General features: G+C 40.2%; 1 protein-coding gene across 1 annotated transcript in view; it reads right to left on the bottom strand.

Annotated features, from left to right (window-relative positions):
- Positions 1–20,679, bottom strand: part of BARD1 (BRCA1 associated RING domain 1) — a 74,294-nt gene extending 53,615 nt beyond the window's left edge. The window contains exons 1-4 of the mRNA XM_015826070.1: positions 20,440–20,679; positions 17,713–17,769; positions 15,491–15,636; positions 4,313–5,262 (exon numbers count right to left, since the gene is read on the bottom strand). Coding sequence (XP_015681556.1) covers positions 4,313–5,262; positions 15,491–15,636; positions 17,713–17,769; positions 20,440–20,534 — 1,248 coding nt within the window. The 5' untranslated portion in view covers positions 20,535–20,679. The remainder of the gene's footprint in view (positions 1–4,312; positions 5,263–15,490; positions 15,637–17,712; positions 17,770–20,439) is intronic.
- Between the last annotated feature and the right edge of the window lie 759 nt (positions 20,680–21,438).

The following is a 21,438-nucleotide window of genomic DNA, read 5'->3' as shown; positions in this document are numbered from 1 at the left end:
TTCATTCATTCATTCATTTATTATACCTATTTCTATATTGAACCCCTCATTAAGCTGAGAAACATTTATTAAATGAATGAAATTGATATGCACTTCACAAAGTAAAATATCTGGGTATTATCAAGTTTAATGTGAATGATGATTGTATGTTATTTCAAAATAGCCATGTGAAAGTATGGAATAAAACGAAGGACAGGTTAAGATGGGAAGAATTGTTGGGAAGAATTCCTATGGTAAAAATGAATGTACAGGTAATCCTCGACTTACAACCACAATTAAGCCCAAAATTTTTGTTGCTAAGTGAGATATTTGTTAAATGAATTTTGCCCAATTTTAAGACCTTTCTTGCTACAAATAAGTGAATCCCTGCAATTGTTAAATTAGTAACATTTTTTAAAGTGAATCTGACTTTCTCATTGACTTTGCTTGTCAGAAGATTGCAAAAGGTGATCACATGACCCTAGGACACTGCAGCCGTCATAAATATGAGTCAGTTACCAAGTGTCTGAATTTTGATCATGTGACCATGGGGATGCTGCAACAGCTGTAAGTGTGAAAAATGGTCATAAGTCACTTTTTTCAGTGCTGTTGTAATGTTGAACAGTCACTAAATGAACTGTTGCAAGATACCCAGCCTTCTTTGTGTACATTATCAAGAAGCATGAAACTAAAAATCGAAGTGATCAATCATTTTGCAAAAGCTCTTTATTGCTTTTTGTTATTTGTAAATTAAAAAGACTAGTTAAACATGTTAGCAGTAACTTTATCCATAGATCTCTTGCTTTACTGGTTTTAGAATAATATTTTAGAGCTAACTTTTGGTATGGTTGCTCCATGATCCCATTCAGTATATTCATATGAAAAATAAGGTTTGTATGTATTTATGTACATTGCACAATGTAGAGGAAATTTTCCAAAAAACCAGGAGTGCATGACATGTTTGCAAGAACAGAGATTTTGTCTGACATGAAAGCTACTTTCATTTTAGTTTTAATGAGGAATAAAAAAAAACATGGATTCCAGTTTACCACACAAATGGCTACATTTGTTTCAATTTATTAACATAGTTCAACAGTAAACTCATCAAACTTTGGAATCCTTTTTCAGAACCAATGTGCTTTTAGGATATTTACTATGAGTGTCAAAGTTGTAAAATAGGAAAGACCATCCTGTAATTCCCATTTAGATTGATCTGAAATACACCAACATATTTAATTTTAAATTCTTTTAACAGTCTTTCTTAAACAATCCAAAAGCAGAACTCATTTAATTTTCATTAAGTTTGGTAAATTAAGCCCTACATAGTAATAAAAATATAGATTTATCTGATAATTAATGAAGTCCCAGAAGAATGAAATGTAATTTCCATTTACTCTTCCATGAGACTGTTTCTATTACACTGACAAGTTTAATTGGATAAGAAATTCAGAAAATAGTTGCAGCTATTTAATAGTGCAATCCAAATGGAACAATCCATGGCTGAATGGGGAATAGGACGAAACAGAAAACTTTTCTTTCTAGCTAATTCCTGACCTTTCAAGACAGTTTCTTTCTCTAAAGGTTTTTTCTTTTTCTTAAGTCTATGTCTACATGTTTTTTTAGATTTTAGTTTGTACACTGCCTACAATTACTAGAGTGGGATATATGGGCTGATAGTAATCATCACCATTATCATCCCTCATAAAAGAGTTTATTGTACTTTAAAAAGTAGTCTTTGGCATTTTTTTTCTTTTCCATTTTCACAAGTTAAAAGGTTATTTTAAAAAAAATTAAGAAATTAACTAGGAATCAAACAGGTATAAGCTGACCATAAATAAAATCTTACTTACTTAACTTTATTGTGGTCATTAACCAGCACAAGAGAAATGGTATTCAAATATTCAAAATATCCAAAACTAAATTGACAATATTAGCACATAAAGACAAACAATGTTGGCTAAAAGAGAATCTTAAATTAAAATAGGCTAAAAAGCTTTCAAAGACATATACAAAAAAAAATTAAAATTAGCAATCTGGATAATATAAAGTTGGAATAGCTACATAAAATGGTCTTCTGAAAGGGTCTTAAAATCTGGCTCTACCAGCTAGCTTGGAGCCTTGATAGGGGTGCTCTGTGCTGGAGGTGGTTGACAGGGTAAGAAAGAAAATTCCATTCCCATTATTGTCTGTCTTTTTAGCTTTTAGTCTATTTAATCCTTACTAATTTTAACTGTTTTATATTTATCTTTTTACATTTTTAAGCAGCCCAGAGTTGTTACAACAATGAGATTGGTAACATATAAACTTAATAAATAAAATACAAATACTATACAAATATGTATACTTATACCCATTTTCTCTTCCATTTTCAAAGGAAAATGTTATTTTTTAAAATTAAGGAATTAACAAGGGGTCTTCTTCTCTATTTCCTCTTTTACTGCTTTGGGTGTTGAGGGAGATGCAAAGTTCTGGTTCTTGCCTCAACAATTGTTAATTGATGTTATTGTACTGTGTTTAAACAAGGAGTCAAACATGGTAAAAACCTGACAATAAATGAAATCAATTGTACAAAAAGAAACTACTTGCCAATTTCATCAGTGGTACGCTAGCAGAAATTCTTGATCAGTCTACCAGCAAGGACAGGCTAACAAGGGAAAAGACTAAAGAGGGAAGAATGAATTCCTATTACATTTAAACTCCCTTCAGACAAGATAGTTAGATTAAGGGCAGCTGTAATTAATTTCCCACAAATATCCACTGGGAACTAAAGAAACAAAAATCCTAAATTACACCTGCAGCAAATGTAAACTGATCAGATTCCAGAGTCTTCAAATTTGGCCCTTTTATACTTGTGGACTTCAACTCCCAGAATTCCTCAGTCAGGCACACTGGCTGAGGAATTCTGGGAGTTGAAGTTCACAAGTGATAAAAGGCAAAGTTTGAAGACCCCTGTTCTAGCCACTCTAAGTCTCATCCATGAAAGTGAGGAATACCTCAGAAAGGCAGAAATCTGTTTTCAAATTAAATGCACCAAGGAAAAAACAACTACAAGGAAAATGAAGCCCTATAGGAAGACCAATGGCAACATATCATTCAGAGGATAAAAAACCCAAGAAGATTGTCCCTGCCATTGGAGTTGAACAATTGATTTCATATCCTCCCTCTAGAAGAAAACACATATAGGCATCTGGAGTAGGGTCTTCATCAAGTGTTCCAGTGACAGGAAGAAAAGTAGCTCAGACACAGAGGAGTCCACTAGGTACCCTGAAGAAACAAAGTCGTGTGGTGGTGATTGGTGATTATCTTCCAGGTCATGATTGTCTTCCAGATCATGGTTGTCCCAAAAGTGCTTTTCCAAAAGGCAACTGGACTGAAGAAGCTTCTTGGATGAGAAGTGAAACATTTTCAAGGAAAAGCCAAAAAAGTCCAGTTGCTTTTTGGAAAAGCACCTTTGGGATATTCCCAGAGTTGTGGAAGCTCCATAGCTGGAGTCTTCAAGAAAAGATTGGGCAGCTATTTGTCCAAAAAGGTATAAGGACTTTTGCCTTGGGCAGGGATTTGAACTAGAACAGGGCTTTTCAACCAGTGGTACGGGTACCACCTGTGGTACATTGGCACCTGGCAGGTGGTACGCGACCATCCTAGAAAAGTGGTAGCGGGGGAGGGGAATGAGAGCGCCGCCAGGCGGGCAGGCAGGTGTCTTGCTCGGCTGTGCCTTGGGGGCACTTTTTTCAGTCCACTGTAACTTCGAACAGTCACTAAGCGAACTGTTGTAAGTCAAGGACTACCTGTACTTTATCACTTTTTTCCTTTTTTTTTTTTTTGGTCATCAGGTTTTTGACACCTTGCTAAGCGACTGGTGGTACTCGGATATTGCCATATCCTAAAAGTGGTACAATGGGTGAAAAGGTTGAAAAGCCCTGAACTAGAAGACCTCCAAGATCCCTTCCAGCTTTATGATTCTATAAAATAGCAAGATTTTGTTCATTTATAAAATCATTTTGAATGAAGACTAGCAATGAGGGAACTTAGAAATGAACAATACTATCTTTAAAGTTCCTCTTTATTCTCATCATCCTTGAGCTCTCTTGGCAACAGCCTTACATGCATTCCCAATGTTGAAAAGTATTTCTTTTCATGACTATAATATCCACAGAACAGCAAAAGAAACTACGTACATATACTATAATGCAGTATCTCTGGAAAATAAAGGATGTAGACTCTGTTATATTAATTTAATGATTTAGAAATGTCTCTTGCTCTTGTGTAATGGAGAAATAGAAAAATTGTTATTTTACTGAGAAAAAATATTCCAGAGAAGAGATTAGCTTACCTCAATAGAAGCAGTATGGAGTAGAGACTCCCCTTTATGGTTTCTCTTGGTTGATAAGTTTTTGGGAAATTTCTTGAGGAAAACCTGCCTTTCAGCACAATTTCTGGACACTTTTGGAAGTTCTGGGTCACTGGCCCAAGCAAAGTCTTCCAGGTTCCTTAGGGGTGATGTGATTCCAGGCGATGGCAGAGATGGGGAAGAAACTGCATAATCCCTAAAGGGAAAGGCTGCCACAGAATTCTCGGAAAACTGCTCTGAGGCCTTTTTCAGCAATCGTGACTTCCGGTGGATAGTCTCCTCTTTTGTTTTGTGACACTTAGGCAAAGAAATGGGAGAGCCAGCAAACTGCCTGTCACACTTTAACAGAGTTGTTTCTTTTGCCAAGGAAAACCACTCTTCAGAAGTCAGATCTCCCCCAACGTTAGGCACAAGAGAAAAATTGCAATTGTTACTCTTCTCTTTAGGTTTCGCAGGTCTACCATTGCTTGTTGAGAGTTTACCTGCATTCTCTGCAAGCTCTTTCCTGTTTTTCAGCCTCAGTTCTGAGGTACTTTTTGAGCCATAACTGGGGACTGGATCTTTGCTTTCACTTAGGCCTACTTTATAGGTTTCACTGGAGTTTTCCTGTTGGCCCCTGAAGATGTCCCCCTGTTGGCTGAAGTCTGTTAAAGTCTTTTTTCTTAGTTCTTTCTTATATTCTTGCTCAGGTGTCTTTTCCTCTCTGAAAGGCTTCTCATGAGGAGGTGAAGAAACAAAGTCATAGATGGAGGTTAAGTTACAAGACCTGCTGTCCTTGACTGATTTCTTCAGCAGCTCTGATTTCTTTGGGCTTGTCTTCAGGGTGAATTTCATCCTCCTACTGCGAGGACTGAAACTCATTTTGATTTGTTTCTTTTTAGCTGCTGCTTCTTCAACTTTCTGTCCCAAAGTAAACACGTTATCTTCAGGATCTGACAAGGAAACAGGAGAAAAAACATTCAGTTTTATGTACACTATAAGAATATTAACTCTTATTAGTGGGATTATTTGTATCTGCACTGTTTCAATGCACTGTCAGGGCCCTACCAGAACATTGCCTTCAAAAGGGAGGGGGAACATGCACTATTATGGATTAAGAATGTTCCTGCATCGTTTCTATTTTCACTTTGATGTATCTGCATGGGAATTAGGGAGGGGGGAAAACCCTCAGGGGCATCTGTTTTAACTCATGCCGGCTAGCAAGGACAAGGTGCCAGAGAACGGATGGTTATCATCTTTTCAGCTCAAAGTTTTCACAACATCTTCATGCCAGCTGATTGGCTCCTGATGGACTGGGGGGCATTGGGGTGGGGGTGAAGAGATGGAACTTTTAGCTTAAAGCTTTTGCACGGGAACTTCAGATTCCGCCTTACTTCTCTGCAATCACTTTCTCTCAGTAAAAGATCCTTTTGAAATGATGTGTTTCAAGAGTTGTACTTTCCTGAATGAGTAGCTGAGGCAGGACATTACATTAGGTGGAATCTGCAAAGTGGTCAACCCGGAGAGGCGTCCGCCCTACCGTGGGGGCCATGCGAGAGATCTCTAACCAAGGCAACCATCGAGTGCTTGGGGAAGATAATGCTAAAGCTCACCCCAGCACAACCTACACCGAAGGGACAGAGGGAGCTGCCAGCCTGGAGGACTCCTCAAAACCAAGGAGGTCCATTGGTGTGGGGAAGAAGGAAGACTGGGAGAGGAGGACGAAAGGAATCATCCTCACCTGAGGCAGCCACCAGCCCAAATGGAGAGGAGTTAGAGGTGCTTGATGACGATGATGAGGAACCTGACCACGCTGATGCCCTCACTTGATTAAGTGATGCGCTTCATGATGAAGCGTTCCAAGACCTAAAGGCGCGAAGCTCTAACCAGAGCAATGAGGGACGATGACCAATGAGACCAGACTGCGAATGGGGGAGAACCCTCTCCCTGGAGCACTGCGACGGGCACAGACAGAACCTCAGATGGACCAGCAGCCGCCAGTGCTGGGACCCCAATGCCGTGGGACTCTGTAAGAGCAAACGCTCCAAGAACTGGAGATTGGGGGGTCACCAATGTGAACATAAAGCACGCCCCCTTGGAGTGAAATTCGACAGACCCCCAGCAACTCAGATTTTTCCTGGCCCATGTTCTCACTTACATGCAAGAGTATGGCTACGAGATCCCCACTGAGGCAGGCAATGTCAGGGTGGTCAGCCTGGCATTGGAGGGCACTGCCACCAGATAGATGGTGACCCTCCACAACTCAAATGCCCTAGAGCTGCAAAACTTCAACCGCTTCATGACAACCCTAAGACCATGCTTCAAAATCCCCTTGGCCAACAGCAAAGCTCAAAATCACATTAAGACGATGAGGCAAGTACGTTGCCCAATAGCTGAATACACTGAGGAATTTCGGGGGTTGTCAACTCAACTGGCCAGAGGAAATCCTTGTGAGCTGTTTCAAGGATGGCCTAAACAATGACCTATACAATCCCTGTATTGCAAGGGGGGCCCCACATGCCTCCACGACTGGTGCGTGCTAATTGAGGAAGCCAAAACTGACCAAGCCCGTAATAAGTAAAGCTCCAGCAAAGTTTGGAAAAGGTCATCCCGAGATGAAGAGGGAAACAACCAGACCTCAACGCCAGCCGGTACATTCCACTGCTTGCTTCAAGTGTGGGAAGGAAGGCCAGTGAGTGGCTAAATGCAGGGCAAAGACCCCAGCCAAGAAGGGAGAGCATGCACCAAGCAGGAAAACCACCAAATCGCAGCCTCGCATGAAGAAGACTGCCTTGAAGAGCACCAGGGTCATGGAGTTCAACCCCTCGCCCAAATGGAGGGAGGGAACTCCAACCCCACCGGAACAAGAGCAAGGGTTCTCAGACACAGACTACAAGGACGACCCCTTGGTAAGTGGACCAATCATACCAGTGACCATGCCTATAGAACTACACCTCATTGATACTGAGCAGGATGCTTCTCTAAAAGCCCTGCTAAACTCGAGATATACCAGATGCCTGGTTAGCCCAGCCTTAGTGGAGAAGTTAGGAATCCACTTGAGAAGGCTTAAAAAAAACCCATCGCCTTCTGCCATTTAGATGGGCCAGTTGCAGGAGCATCCTGGCCACTTTCGCCACTGTGCCCCTGGGAATGAAAACGGGAGCCCACTCAGAGACTTTAAGTTTCATAGTAGCACTGGGAATGGAGAGGCCAGTTGTCTGGGGTTAGCATGGCTGAAGAAATGGAACCCATGGGTGGACTAGAAGAGGGGACTCCTAAAATTCTCAGGAAGGAGTAGACCCCCAAAGTGCGATGAGCACTGTGCCACTCACCTGAGGAGCCCCCACCAAGCAGTGGCAGCTGCGAGGGGAGAACAAATACCAGACATACTAAAAGAATTTCAGGACCTCAGAGATGTATTTAGTGAGTGTGGATCGGATGAACTTCCTCACCGACCCACCGACTATGCTATCAAAATCGTCCCAGGGGCCAAGTTGCTGAAATCCAAACTTTACTTGATGACCCCTAGGGATCTAGATGAACTGATTGTGCTTTCATCAAAAAACCTGATTGATGCTTTCATCAAAAAAACTGATTGATGCTTTCATCAATAAAAATCTAGCCCAGGGGTTCATCCAACCAGCCCAACCTAGGGTGGCGGCTCCTGTCCTATTCCGAGAAAAGAAGGATGGCTCTCTTCGTCTGTGTGAATTATAGAGGATTGAATGCAGTGTGCGTGGAGAATGTGTACGCCCTTACCCTTATGAAGAACATACTAGCCCACCTAGACAAAAGGATTTTTTTTTTCAAAATTAGACTTGCGGGAGGCTTATTACCGTGTCAGAATCAAGGAAGGGGATGAATGGAAAACCGCTTTCAACTACCTGCTAAGCTGCCTCCAGTTTAAAGTGCACCCCCCTTTGGGCTGCAAGGAGCACCCTCAGTGTTCATGCAACTGATGAGGTGTTACATGAACATTTATAGAAGGGGGTCCTAGTGTACTTGATGACATCCTTATTTACACAGAAACGAAAGCGGAGCATATAAAGATGGTCACAGCCATATGAAAAAATTCTGCACAGCCTAATTGTACGGAGTTTCACAAAGAAAAAGTCGACTACCTGGGCTATCATATCTCTCACGAGAGGGTTGAGATGGATCCCAAGGAGATGCAGGCGGTGCTGGAGTGGGCGCCTTCCTGAACCAGGAAACAATTGCAAAGCTTCTTGGGGTTTGCCAACTTTTACTGACAGTTCATCCCCTTGTTCGCTCAGATAGCCCTTCCCACCATCAACCTGCTAAAAACAAAAGGGGAGGACAAACCAAAACCCAGCCAACCCTTGAAATGGACTATGAAATGCCAGGCAGCATTCAAAAAGCTCAAAAGACTTTTCTTTGCTGAGCCGGTGCTAAAAGACCCAGACCCTGGGAAACCTTTTGTCATCCAGGCCGACGCCAGCAATGTTGCAGTGGGGGCTGTGCTATTGCAAGAAAATGAGGGGGGGGATTACAACCATGTACGTACACATCAAATTTGCAGAGGACACTAAGTTGGCAGGAATAGCCAACACTCCAGAAGACAGGCTTAAGATACAGAAGGATCTTGACAGACTTGAACATTGGGCGCTATCTAACAAAATGAAATTCAGTGGTGAAAAAAGTAAGGTTCTACATTTAGGCAAGAAAAACCAAATGCACAGGTATAGTATAGGTGGTACCTTACTAAATAGTAGCAACTGTGAGAGGGATCTTGGAGTCCTAGTGGACAATCACTTAAATATGAGCCAGCAGTGTCCTGCAGCTGCCAAAAAAGCCAGTGCTAGGCTGCATTAACAGAGGGATAGAATCAAGATCACATGAAGCGTTAATACCACTTTAAAATGCCTTGGTAAGGCCACACTTGGAATACTGCATCCAGTTTTGGTCACCACAATGTAAAAAAGATGTTGAGACTCTAGAAAGAGTACAGAGAAGAGCAACAAAGATAGTCAGGGGACTGGAGGCTAAAACATATAAGGAACGGTTGCTGGAATTGGGTATGTCTAGTCTAATGAAGAGGGGTGACATGATAGCAGCATTCCAATATCTCAGGGGCTGTCACAAAGAAGAGGGAATCAAGCTATTCTCCAAAGCACCTGAAGGCAGGACAAGAAGCAACTGATGGAAACTAACCAAAGATAGAAGCAACACAGAACTAAGGAGAAATTTTCTGATAGTGTCAGGACCCACTTCAACTGATCACCCAAGAAAGCAGAACTCTTGAAACAGGCATTGTCTCAAAAGGAAACTTTTATTAGGAACTAGTGATACCAGGGAATTCAGATCAATATCTGAAGAAAAGCCCACGTGAATAATATAATTAAGCAAGCAATATACCCCCTCCCACAAAAGTCATAATGTCAGTTTGAAATTCAGCCAATCCACAGATGGCTTGGTGTGTGGTTAAAGGTCTTCTCCAGCTTTTGTTTCCTTATAACTGTCTCCCAGATAAGGAGACACATTCTATTCTCAAAAGGAGGAGGTCAGACAAAGGAGAAAGTGAAAGTTAACACTATGAATCCCCCATGCACTCCCTCTCCCAACAATAATGGCAGGCTGCACAAGGATAAAAGAAAGGAGAGAGCAGATGAGGAGTTTTGGAGTCTGACAGACAGTTAGAACAATTAATCAGTGGAACAACCTGCCTCCAGAAGCTGTGAATGCTCCAACACTGGACGTTTTTAAGAAGAGACTGGACAGCCATTTGTCTGAAATAGTATAGGGTTTCCTGCCTGAGCTGGGAGTTGGACTAGATGACCTCCAAGGTCCCTTCCAACATTATTATTATTATTATTATTATTATTATTATTATTATTATTATTATTATTATTATTACTACTACTACTACTATTATTATTATTATTATTATTATTATTATTATTACTATTATTATTATCATCATCATCATATCATTGTTGTTGTTATTGTTATTATTATTACATCACAGAAGCTTACCGAAATGGAGAAACGGTGGGCAGTGTGCGAGAAAGAGGCTTATGCGGTTTCTCCTCACATGGAGGTACTTCCTAGAAGGGAGCAAAATCCCATTCCAAGTCTGGACTGATCACAAAAACCTGGAAGCTTTGAAAAACCCCTGGAAACTATCTCCAAAGCAAGCATGATGGACTCAGTACTTCCAGCGGTTCAACTTCATACCGCTGGAAGTACATGCGCTACATACCGGGGGGGGGGGACAGAAACTTCCTGGCTGATGCTTGTTGAGAATGCTGCAATACAACAGCTCCAAGGTGGAGGTAGTAAAGCCCCTTCTCCTCTCGCATCAGCTGGTGACTCAAATAACCACCAGAGCACAACAGAAGGGGAAACCATCTATAAACAATGTTATTGAAGCAGATTTTTAAAAGGCCCTGGAAGTGGACAAGTGGTTTTGCAGTCACAGAAATCTCTGCTCCATGCAAGATGGACTAGTATGGGCAGGTGAGAAATTGCACGTGCCTGCCAGCCAGAGACTAAAAACCATGCAAACATGCCATGATTCAAAGCTAGCACGACATTTTAGGTTCATGAAAACTCTACACCTTCTCAAAAGACAGTTCTGGTGGCCCTCACCTAAAAAGGACATTGAAAGTTATGTTTCCAGTTGCCCTATATGTGCGACCGCAAAGCGGAGGCAGGCAAAAACATCAGGTTTACTCCAAACAGTAGCTGAGCCATCACCACCCTGGAGAGATTTTATTGTGAAACTCTCCGAAAGTTTAGGAAACACTATGATTTGGGTCGTGACTGACTTATTTTCCAAGCAGATCCATTTCATCCCTTGCCAAAAAATTCCAACGGCTAAAGCACTGGCAAAGAATGTTCTTGCACTGCGTTTATTGCTTACATGGAGCACCACAACACATTATCTCGGTTAGAGGGGTCCAGTTCACATCAAAGTTCTGGAAAGCTTTTCTGGACCTCCTAGGAATCGACCAAGGACTCAGTTCTAGTCATCATCCGCAGACAAATGGCAGGACAGAATGAACAAACTCAGTATTGGAACAATATTTGGCAGGCTTTTTATGCAACACCCAGTCCCTAGTCTCGGGAGCAACCGATGACCTTGGTTCCCACAGGACAAAAGATTATTTTGATTAACGAAGCACCTGGGCAGCCCCCCTCCTTCCATTCTATGTGGCAACCTAGAATGAGAAGGAAAATGGCTGCAGCCATGGTCATTTGTAGAGCTGACAGTTTAGGTATAATATCTGACCAAAAATTCTGCAAAGAATCCACATAGTTCCACATAGATAGAGAGCTAGTTTCCATGCAAAATTATATCATAATTCAATACTATAAAGATGAGTATTATGGTTACTCATAGTATAGTACACAAGTCGGCAACCTGCGGTTCCGGAGCCTCATGTGGCTCTTTGAGCCTTCCCCTGTGGCTCCCAGCCTCCTCTGCCATTTTCAGAGAGAGACAGAGACAGAGCTTGTGTGTGTGTGTGTGTGTGTGTGTGTGTGTGTGAAAAAGAGAGTAGCCTCACCCTGTTCCGACAAGCTGACAAGCTTATTGGACAGGGCTCCTCCCTTTGCTGCGTTTCTGCAGGAAGCAGGAAGGGCAGGAGAGAGCTAGCTAGCCCAGCTATGCTGACTCAGGAATTCTGGGAGTTGAAGTCCATGAGTCATAAAAGAGCCGAGGTTGCCTACCCTGAGCTAGCCCAATAAGAATGTGTGTCAGCTTGTTGGAGAACAGCTTGAAGCCAGTTTGCCAGGTGAGCAGAAGATCGGAGACAGGAAGAGAGAGGGGAGGAGAAAGAGAAAGAGAGAGAGAGGAAGAGAAAGAGAGAGAGAGAGGGAGGGAGAGGAGAGAGGGAAAAAGAGAGGGGGGAAGGAAAGAGGGAGAGGGGGGGAGAGGAAAGAAAGAAACAGAGAGGAAAGAGAAAAAGAGAAAGAGAAAGAGAGAGAGAGGAAAGAGAGAGAGAGAAAAGAGAGAGAGAGAGGAAAGAGAGAGAGGGGGAAAGAGAGAGAGAGAGGGAGAGGAAAGAGAGAGGGAGAGGAAAGAGAGAAAGAGAGAGAAAGAGAAAGGGAGAGAGAAAGAGAGGAAAGAGAAAGACAGAGAGACTCTTTTGACATCTAAAATGAAGATAACACTGCATATATCCTTTTTTACCTTTATGACACACACACACACACACACACATCTATAATAAAGGTAAAAAAGGATATATGCAGTGTTATCTTCATTTTAGATATCAAAAGGGTTTTGTGGCTCCCAGTGTTTTGTTTTCGGTGGGAAACGGGTCCAAGTGGCTCTTTGAGTGTTTTGGGTTGCCTACCCCTGGTATAGTACATCCTGTTCTTCCTCCTCTTATTGAGATAACTACTTTCAGATTTGCAGATAACATGTTGTCATTATGTTAAACTAAGATTTGCCTCAAAACAAAGATCAAAGGAGGGTAGAGTTGTTGTTCAGTGGTAGAAACATTCTTTACCTACAGAAAATGTGTTCAGTCAAAGTCTATCCAAGCAGGTCTAAGGAAAATATCTCGATACACCTGTACAGCCATAGCCATTTAGTGATCTGTAAAGACCACTGCTCTAACTGTAAATGCATCTATTAAGCATTTCAGCAGAGGACTCATATTTAGAATGTGTTATGCTACATTCAGTTGTAACTCACCACATTATGCAATTCTTCCAGGGATATTCTGTAGCCTCTGGTATTCTATGTATTTTATATGCTGTTAGACTCTTCTTTCACTCAATTTCCCCAGCATTATAAACTTTTCCATAAATGCAATAGCCCCCATGATATCTACAATACCATGCACATCTGTTTCAATGTCACCTTTGAACATTCATGATACATGTTCTCTCTATCTAGTTTTAGGACTTTGGGGAGAACAGATCATGTCTTAGGTCTACTTTGTATAGAAATACTGAAAAGTCAAATGGATTCATAAATCTTTAAGCATTACTGTGCATCCATTGCTATAAACAACTATAGAAGTTCAAACACTATATAAAGTATCTTTCCTAATGCATTTTTTTTTAAAAAGTGAAAGGCAAGGACATTATATTATGGAAAGTTTTAGTTACTTAGCATACTGGGACATGGCATGCAAATTGAAATATGAAATATTTTAAAAATTGGAATCCATTAAGAATTAAATTTAACATCACTTATACCACACTACATTAAATCCCAGTTATATATTTTTAGGATATTTTATTAACAAGTTAATGTAATCAGAGGAATAAATGTATAAACATTCCATTTAAAAGAAAGATCAGAATCATTATAATCAAACTACAATGGCCCTTGGCTTCTCTTAATGAATTTGTACTCAACAGCTCTTATTAAAATCTTATTTTCTTATTTTTTATTGTAGGTATTTTATTTTAATGGGTGAAAATCTCTGATTTGTGTCTCAAGGGCAGCATGTGCATTCTAAATTTGCAGAATAAATTAATAGAATACAGGGCATCAAGTTATAACTTTCATAACATCCTACATAAAATTTAATATATTAGACTGAATGCGAATGTCATGTCTGTTGATAAAGCAAGTTGCAAAGATAAGTTATTAATAAAACCTAAGGCAATGATGACCAATTTATGCTGAAATATTTCATTGGTATATTTAGTTAGGCCTACTAAAGAACTGACTGGAAGCTATGGGTAGAACAAATCCGGGGGAAAAAACCCACAAGGTTGTTCCATCAGTAGAAAAATATAAGTAATCTTCCATTGTAGCAACAGAATCTTGAAGCTGGATTGCCAACAAGCTTAGAAACAAACACTCTACAGGTAACATTGACTGTTCATATTATTTATTTACCCTCATCAAAATTTCTGTAATTGCAAAATATTTACCTGGATATAAATATTCATATCCAGAATATAGGCAGGGGGTAGCTGTCAACTTTATTTTTAACTGCCTGCATTTGTAAGCAAATATTTTAATTCTTCATCAAAATGAAACACACACAGAGAGCTTGTACATTAATATTTTAGCCATTAGTCAATTATGTTTACAGATACTGTAGTCCTCAATTTACGACTACATCATACAAAGTTACAAACGACCTTTCCAAGCTACTTATAACCCATTTTTGAAATCCTGATGGCCAACCCCTGCAATTTGGGAGCTTGGCAACCAGCCCACATTTACTGCCACTTATACCATCCCATGGTACCTCTTTTTTTTGCTGGAAACTAGCATTTACTTCCAGTTTCTGGCAAAAAATGCCCACTGGCATTGGGTTTGCTTAACAACACTTGCAAAAAAGGTATAAAAGTTGAGCATGATCATGTAGTGGTCCTCTTAACAACCAGTATGACTTATGATCATAATTTTAGGCTCCATTGCAGTGATAATTCAAGGGTTACCTGTATATTAAAAAAAACTTCTGCACAATGTTATTCAAGTATCATATTCACCTTTGACTAAAGAAGCTAGGCCACAATTTTTTCCCCTTGTTAAGGGGAAAAAAGATTGTTGTTTTTTAGAAGGACAAACTTTGTGCTAATGGATTCATATTTATTTCCTGAAGTAACAAATTACAGTATATTTAGTTATTAAGCTGCTGCACAATGGGAATGGAAAGAACCTTTCAAGATTGAGGTCAAAAACTTTCTATCTATCTATTAATTATACACATTTAGCTTCATAAAGTACTACATCCAGAAAATATGGTTTGATCTGTCTCAAGAGAATCTATTGGAGTTAGCTGTTCAGAGGCAGCCAAGAATATGGGATATTTATTTCTTGTTATCTTTGGATTAAGCCTTTTTGGAATATATGCTTAAAACCAAAGTTCAAGGTCCAGGACGATAAGGGTAATTAATAGCTAATTGTAATGGAGTCTCCCCATTGTGGGTGAATGTGAAGGGTGTGTGTGCTTAAGTGAATGTTAAGTGGAATATGGGGTGCCTCAGGAGTAGAGGAAACCCTAATGCAGAAAGAAGCCCACTGTCCCTAGCCTCCCAATGCCTTCCCCACCCCGAGAAACCCCATGTTCTGCTTCCCACCCTTTTGAGTCCCCACTGTCGCTTGGGTCTTGTCCCCACCCTCACCATCAATTGTTAATTAGAATTCATTTTAAATATATAGTGCAAAAAGGAGTCTTGAAAGATGTTTTTGTTCTTTCAAGCTACATAATTCCAGGTTTCAAAAAGTATTATTTCATTTACCTGAGAAATCCTTGCCCTGCAGAGTTTGCAGCTTGCTATAGAGTTTGATGATGTTGTCTAGTTTCCTGTTTATTTTCACATCCTGTTTCATGGTTGGCACCTGACATATTGGGCAAGCTGTGCCAATACAGTTGCCTACACAACTTCTGAAAAATATAAACATGATTTCATATGGGAAAAATTACACCTGGATAACAAACTACAATTTCTAACACATGGTTAAAGAAGTCTTTATCTTAAAAATTAAAATACATAAGAACAAGACAATTGTTTACAATACATTTAAAATGCTGAAGTCTTCACTCATAGCCTGTATGTGTAATTTACAACAAAATGCACAAGTAAGAAGAAATTACAGAGAGAAAGACAGTGGCATTAACGTTTGCATGCTCCCTCTTTCTGGATTATATGATTTACTTTTCTGATGTCACCAGGATTAACCAAGGCTATCCATAACAAAAATTTCAAAACATCTAGCTTCATACTTGCTTATGTTTATATGAATCAATTAATGATAATTACAATCCCTGAATCAAATAGGAAACTCACTGTAGTCTAAACAAATCAGTCAAGGTTCTCTGAAGTTCTATTTCTGATACTTCATATTATAAACAATGTCAACTCAGCTGCTAACAGGTAATATATTATGGAAACTCTGGGTTCATTTCATATTACTCAGTATTTAACAATGGTTATAATGTATCAACCTTATACTATACATCATCTCAAAACTGTCTATGGAGATTATCAGTCATCCAGGTGCTTTTTCAAGAGGCAACTAGACTTTCTTGTTTTTCTTTCAAGACGTTTTGCTTCTCATCCAATCTTCAGTTCTGACTGGATGGTGAGGAATGGAAGGATTTATATTTCTTGCAGACAGCTGATCATTTGCATTCTTTTAGAGAGTCACTGAGGCCACCTGGAGATTTATCTGTGTCCTCAAGGTCACCTGAGTGGTGCAAATGGGTGTGGAGCCTTCTTGGAACTGCTGAAAGGACTGAGTTGTAGACTGAACATAGATGATGTCCTATCCCTCCCCCTCTGTTGAGAGAGGGCTGTTCAATTTTGACATAGATGGCTTCTTTGACCCCTTTTTCAAACCAGCGGTCCTCTCTGTCCAAAACGTGGACTTTGCTGTATTCAAAAGAATGGCCTCTGTCTTTTAAATGCAGATGGACTACTGAATCTTGTTCTGATGGGTTTGTTCTCCTGTGTTGTGTCATGTGTTTCTGAAGTGGTTGTTTGCCCAATGTACAGATCTGCACATGTACATGCACACTGCATTGTACTGCAGATACCACATTGCTTAGTTTGTCTGGTTGTTTTATCCTTAGGATGGACAAGCTTCTGCCTTAGTGTATTCTTGGGTTTAAAGTGTGCGTGTATATTGTGTTGGCTGAAGATCCTATTGAGCTTTTCAAATATTCCTGGAATGACAACTTTGCTTTGTTTATTGTTCTCTTTTGCTGGGTCTTTTGGGGAATTTGGAATTTGAAGGCCCACTTGGCATAGCCACACTTTCTGAGGGCTTCCTTTATGTGGTTTAGTTGTTTTTCTTTCCCGTTTTTGCTGGTATGCAGACGTTCAGCCTTCTTTCCCACTTTGTGCTCCAATGGGTGGTGAGAATGAAAAGGTAAATATTGATCTCTGTGTGTGTGTTTTCTGTAAATTTCAATGTTAAGGCTTCTGTCTTCCTTAATGTGTATTGCACGGTCCAGGAAGGCTGGACTATTTTCCTTAACATCTTTCCACTTTAATTTGATGTTATCTGTCCACAGAGTTGATGTTTGGTGAATGCTTCCAATTCCTATGTGTTGATCTTGGCTGCCTTAAAATTGTCAAGGTTGAGAAACACTGTTCTAGAATATTATACGGATAGGATGATTTATGTGCCTATGTAGAGTGGAGGGTATTTAAATGCATAATAAATATGTCAAACCTAACAGAGGCTTAAATAATTTAATCTTTATTTCATCTACAATGATATAAAGAAAAAAAGCACTACAGCAAATAAGTGCTTTGCTGAGAAAGCCAGGTATAATTACATAAGAAGATATAATCATACTAGCAGCCACAAATAGAAAGCAACAACATAGGATATTTACTTCAGACTAAAAACATTATCAAAATAGGCAAGTTTGGGAAAAGCTTTATAACAGTTCATTATTTATTTTTCACATTTTTGAACTGCTCATCTCCCTCAGAGTAATGGCATGACTCACAGACAGAAGACATGTTCACAACTTCCTAGGTTCACAGGTTTCTTCAGAATGTTAGTGCTGTCAAGGAGAGAATAAATGGAATTGAGTTATTTCTGTCCTAAATATTAGAATAGACACATTTTCAATGCACCCCAAGATAAATAATATCAAGATAAACAAGCTATTTAAACACTATTTTTTTATTCATAAACATAAAGAAATTGTCTATTAAGAAAAAAATGTGTTTTATCTTTTCTACTCAAATAACATCACTCTAGGCAGCTGCCTCTTGGGACAAGCTTTACATGTGAAGGATTCTACCTCCAATACAGAAAAATATGGCTGGTAATGTAGTGTCAAGAACGGGCTGCAAAGTCCGTGGGTGTGCTTTTAGAATTTGGAGGACAGTTTGAGCTTCCTTCTAAAGCAGAAGCAAGTAGGTTTACAATAATTAAAGCTTTGTTTGGTTGTGTCAAGGCAAAGGAACAGCCACCAAAGAAATTAAAACTGGTACTTTTTTCCTTTTTTTCTATAGTTTGTAATATTTTATTAGATTATAGAATAAAATACAAAAATACAAAAGCAAATAGTAGGACACAATGAGGAGGAAAAGGGGGGGAAATGAGGGGGAGAAGGGAAAAAGAACAGATTTCCTCTGTTGCAGTAGAAGGAAGCATTAACATTGAACCTCAACTTTTTACTTTTCCATAATATTATAAACTAGCCATTTCTATAACAAAAAATGAATCTAATCAGTAAAACCCAGCCCCCCCCCCCTTTTGGACACCTTGCTAAGCACTGGTGGTACTCAAATATTGTCATGTCTTAAAAGTGGTACAATCGGTGAAAAGGTTGAAAAGCCCTGAATTTCAGCATTGTTCAAGTTATTTCTCATGGTACATTTTTTTAATATATTTCAACAGTGTTGTAAAAATATCAAAGAGGCTTCTGCACAGAGGGAGGCAGACATTAACAGGATGGTTACTTCCCTAGCTGCTACTTATTCCAGTGTCTTATAACATGAGGGAAAACTGAAACAAAGCTGTCTTTAAATGTGCTGATAAGAAGCTACAGGCTATTTTTGTACATCTGTTTCTGGATTGCAGCAACCAAAATATCAAGATCCATGGATATTTACAGCAACTTCAATGACAAGGTTTTAATGGCATGCTACCTTCAACTGTGCAAACCAGTGTTGAAACCGTTTATTCATTCTGCAATATTGCTATGATTTTGCCACTGAAACATCAGAACCCAAACACTAATGACATAGATATACTTTAGAGTAGTGTTCCTTGCCCAGGTCAGCCTTTATAACCTGGCAGTCTAGTTGTTGAAGCTGCAATTCCTAATTCATTTGATGGACTCTACATTGAGGAAGGATGACCAGTGCCAACAAAGTAATTGTTATCAGGGAAATCTGTAAGATAGGGAGTCACATTAGTGAACATTCTTCTAAAGAAAATCATCCCCTGAATATAAGTGAAAATGTCTACATTTAAGGAATTCCCTAACTTATGGAATAGCACTCAATTACAATAATCCCATCTACAATTGCAAACTCCCATTTCAAGCAGAACATCTAAAAGGAAAAATGAAAAGAATTTTGCTTGCAGTACCATCCCTTGCTGAAAGCCAGTCTGGTGTGGTGGTTGAGACATTGGGCTAGAAACAGGGAGACTATGACTTCTACTTCACTTTATGCTTGAGCTCTAGGGAGGAGACAAGGGCAAACCACTTCCAAAAAAACCTTGCCATGAAAACTTCAAGGACTTGTCCAGGAGTCAACACTGACTTGAAAAACAAACAAAAGCAAACAAAAATATCTCTCACTAATAGTCAGATACATTCTGAAATAGATCCAGTATTTGAGGGGCTGCAGGGCAGGACGAGAAACAACTGTTGGAAACTGGTCAAAGAGAAGCAGCCTGGAATTAAGCAGAAACTTCCTGACAGTGAGGACAATTAACCAATGGAACAGCTTGCCTCCAGAAATCGTGGGCGCTCCATCACTGGAGATTTTTAAGAAGAGATGAGGGGTGTCAAACTGCCAGCCCGTACGCCTGTTGCATTATATGGAGGCAGCGCCCACCCCAGCTCCGGCAATGCAAAAAATACATCACGCCACGTCCTGTCCTGTCCTGCTTGGTTTTGTTAAAAATGCCACTTGCTGAACATTTTATATGGAGCCAGAAAAGGCTGGAGTAGATCAATTCATATGCTATCTCAAATCATTAATTTCCCTAGCTTGTTGACAAGTTTTACACAACTCACTAAACCGGGGGCTGCAACCATGGGAGTTGAAGTCCACAAGTCTTAAAGTTGCCAAGGTTGGAGACCCCTGCACTAAACGATATGGTCTGTTGGCACATGTTAGTTAGGAGGATCAGTTATGGGCTGGAAACATCCACAGGACCACTGATAACAGCAAAGATTAAACGCTTCCTGTATTTCTTTGCTTGTATCGTCTGGATAGTTGCAGTCCTGACTTATTAGCCCTATCTTAGCATGACGCGCGTAACCCAATCATAGCAACTTTCTCCATAAACTGCGGTTAAGAAAACCACTGCCTCGCTGCTTACTCATTAAATTCAAATGTAAAACACTTCTGAAAAAACAGCTCGTCAACTGAACCGTTTGTATATACCAAGCAATCTTGTTTTATTTAATAAGACTTCATTTCCAAATCCTTTCCACAAAGCCTCTCCATTCCTTCCGCCCTCCTTTTTCTCAGGTATAATCGGTTACCAAAGAGAGCACTTCAGGCACTCGGCCAACCGTCTCAAAGCCAGCCGCGTTTCTTTCCACGGGGTTCCGGACTGCGGGTGCTGCTCCTGCGCCATGTGGCCGGTGGGCTCATTACCGGAATGGCTCCGGAGTTTACCGGGCCGTATAATCCTTCCCTTCCCGCCAAATACAGGCCAGAAGACAAACACACCCAGCCCCCAAGAATCGGTTCAAATTGTGCGCTTTGCGACTTATACAACACGCGCATGTCAATTTGCGAGGACGCACGCGTGAGATTGTAGAGGGCAGAAATTGATACTCTCAGGGAATTGGTTGCTCGGTTTCATAGCCCCACTTGAGGCTTTTTTTAAATGACCTCTGCAAATAATAGGAAAAAAACCCTACTGATTTCATCCTTATGGTAATTCTAATCCCCGCTTAGTTAACGAAAAAAAGAGTCAAGGAATCGCATGAACTAGCTCTATGGTGCATTAGACGTTGAGCATTTGCAGCAAGCATTGCGTTCCGCCTTCGGCAGCGGCGCCGAAAACCCCTATGACTGGAAAGTTCCCGGATCCGGGGGAAAATTTGCGTGTGTGCGCATGCGTATCCTATTATGCTAACGTCTCGCGCCTCTGATTGGTCGTTTCGTTCGCTCGGTGGAACGGTTTGATACGAGCTCTGCGACCTTTGCCCCTTGTTCATATTGAAGTTTATGGGGAAGGAGGTTTGCTAAACGAAGTGTGCACGTATGCAGTCTGGTTTAACGCGTTTATCGTGTTAAACTAGACCCATGTCGCTGTTTCTCCCGTATAATTTCGTTTATTGTTGTGAAGCTGAATATCGCAGAAGTAGTTTCCAAGTTTTGAGTTAAGATATTTTCCCCAAACGATGAATGAAGAAAAAAAAAATCTTAAGAGAGACGTGTTTTGGGAAGACAATATCATAATCCCTGTACATCTATTGACATCTGGAAATATTTTGTTACAGCCATTCTGTGCGTCGTTCCAGCAGCATGAT

This window comes from Protobothrops mucrosquamatus, unplaced genomic scaffold (genome assembly GCF_001527695.2).
Source record: "Protobothrops mucrosquamatus isolate PMUCROS unplaced genomic scaffold, P.Mucros_1.0 scaffold2943, whole genome shotgun sequence".
In the NCBI taxonomy this organism is placed as follows: Eukaryota; Metazoa; Chordata; class Lepidosauria; order Squamata; family Viperidae; genus Protobothrops; species Protobothrops mucrosquamatus.
Note: the sequence above shows the minus strand (reverse complement) of the source record. Positions and strands in the feature narration are given on the sequence as shown.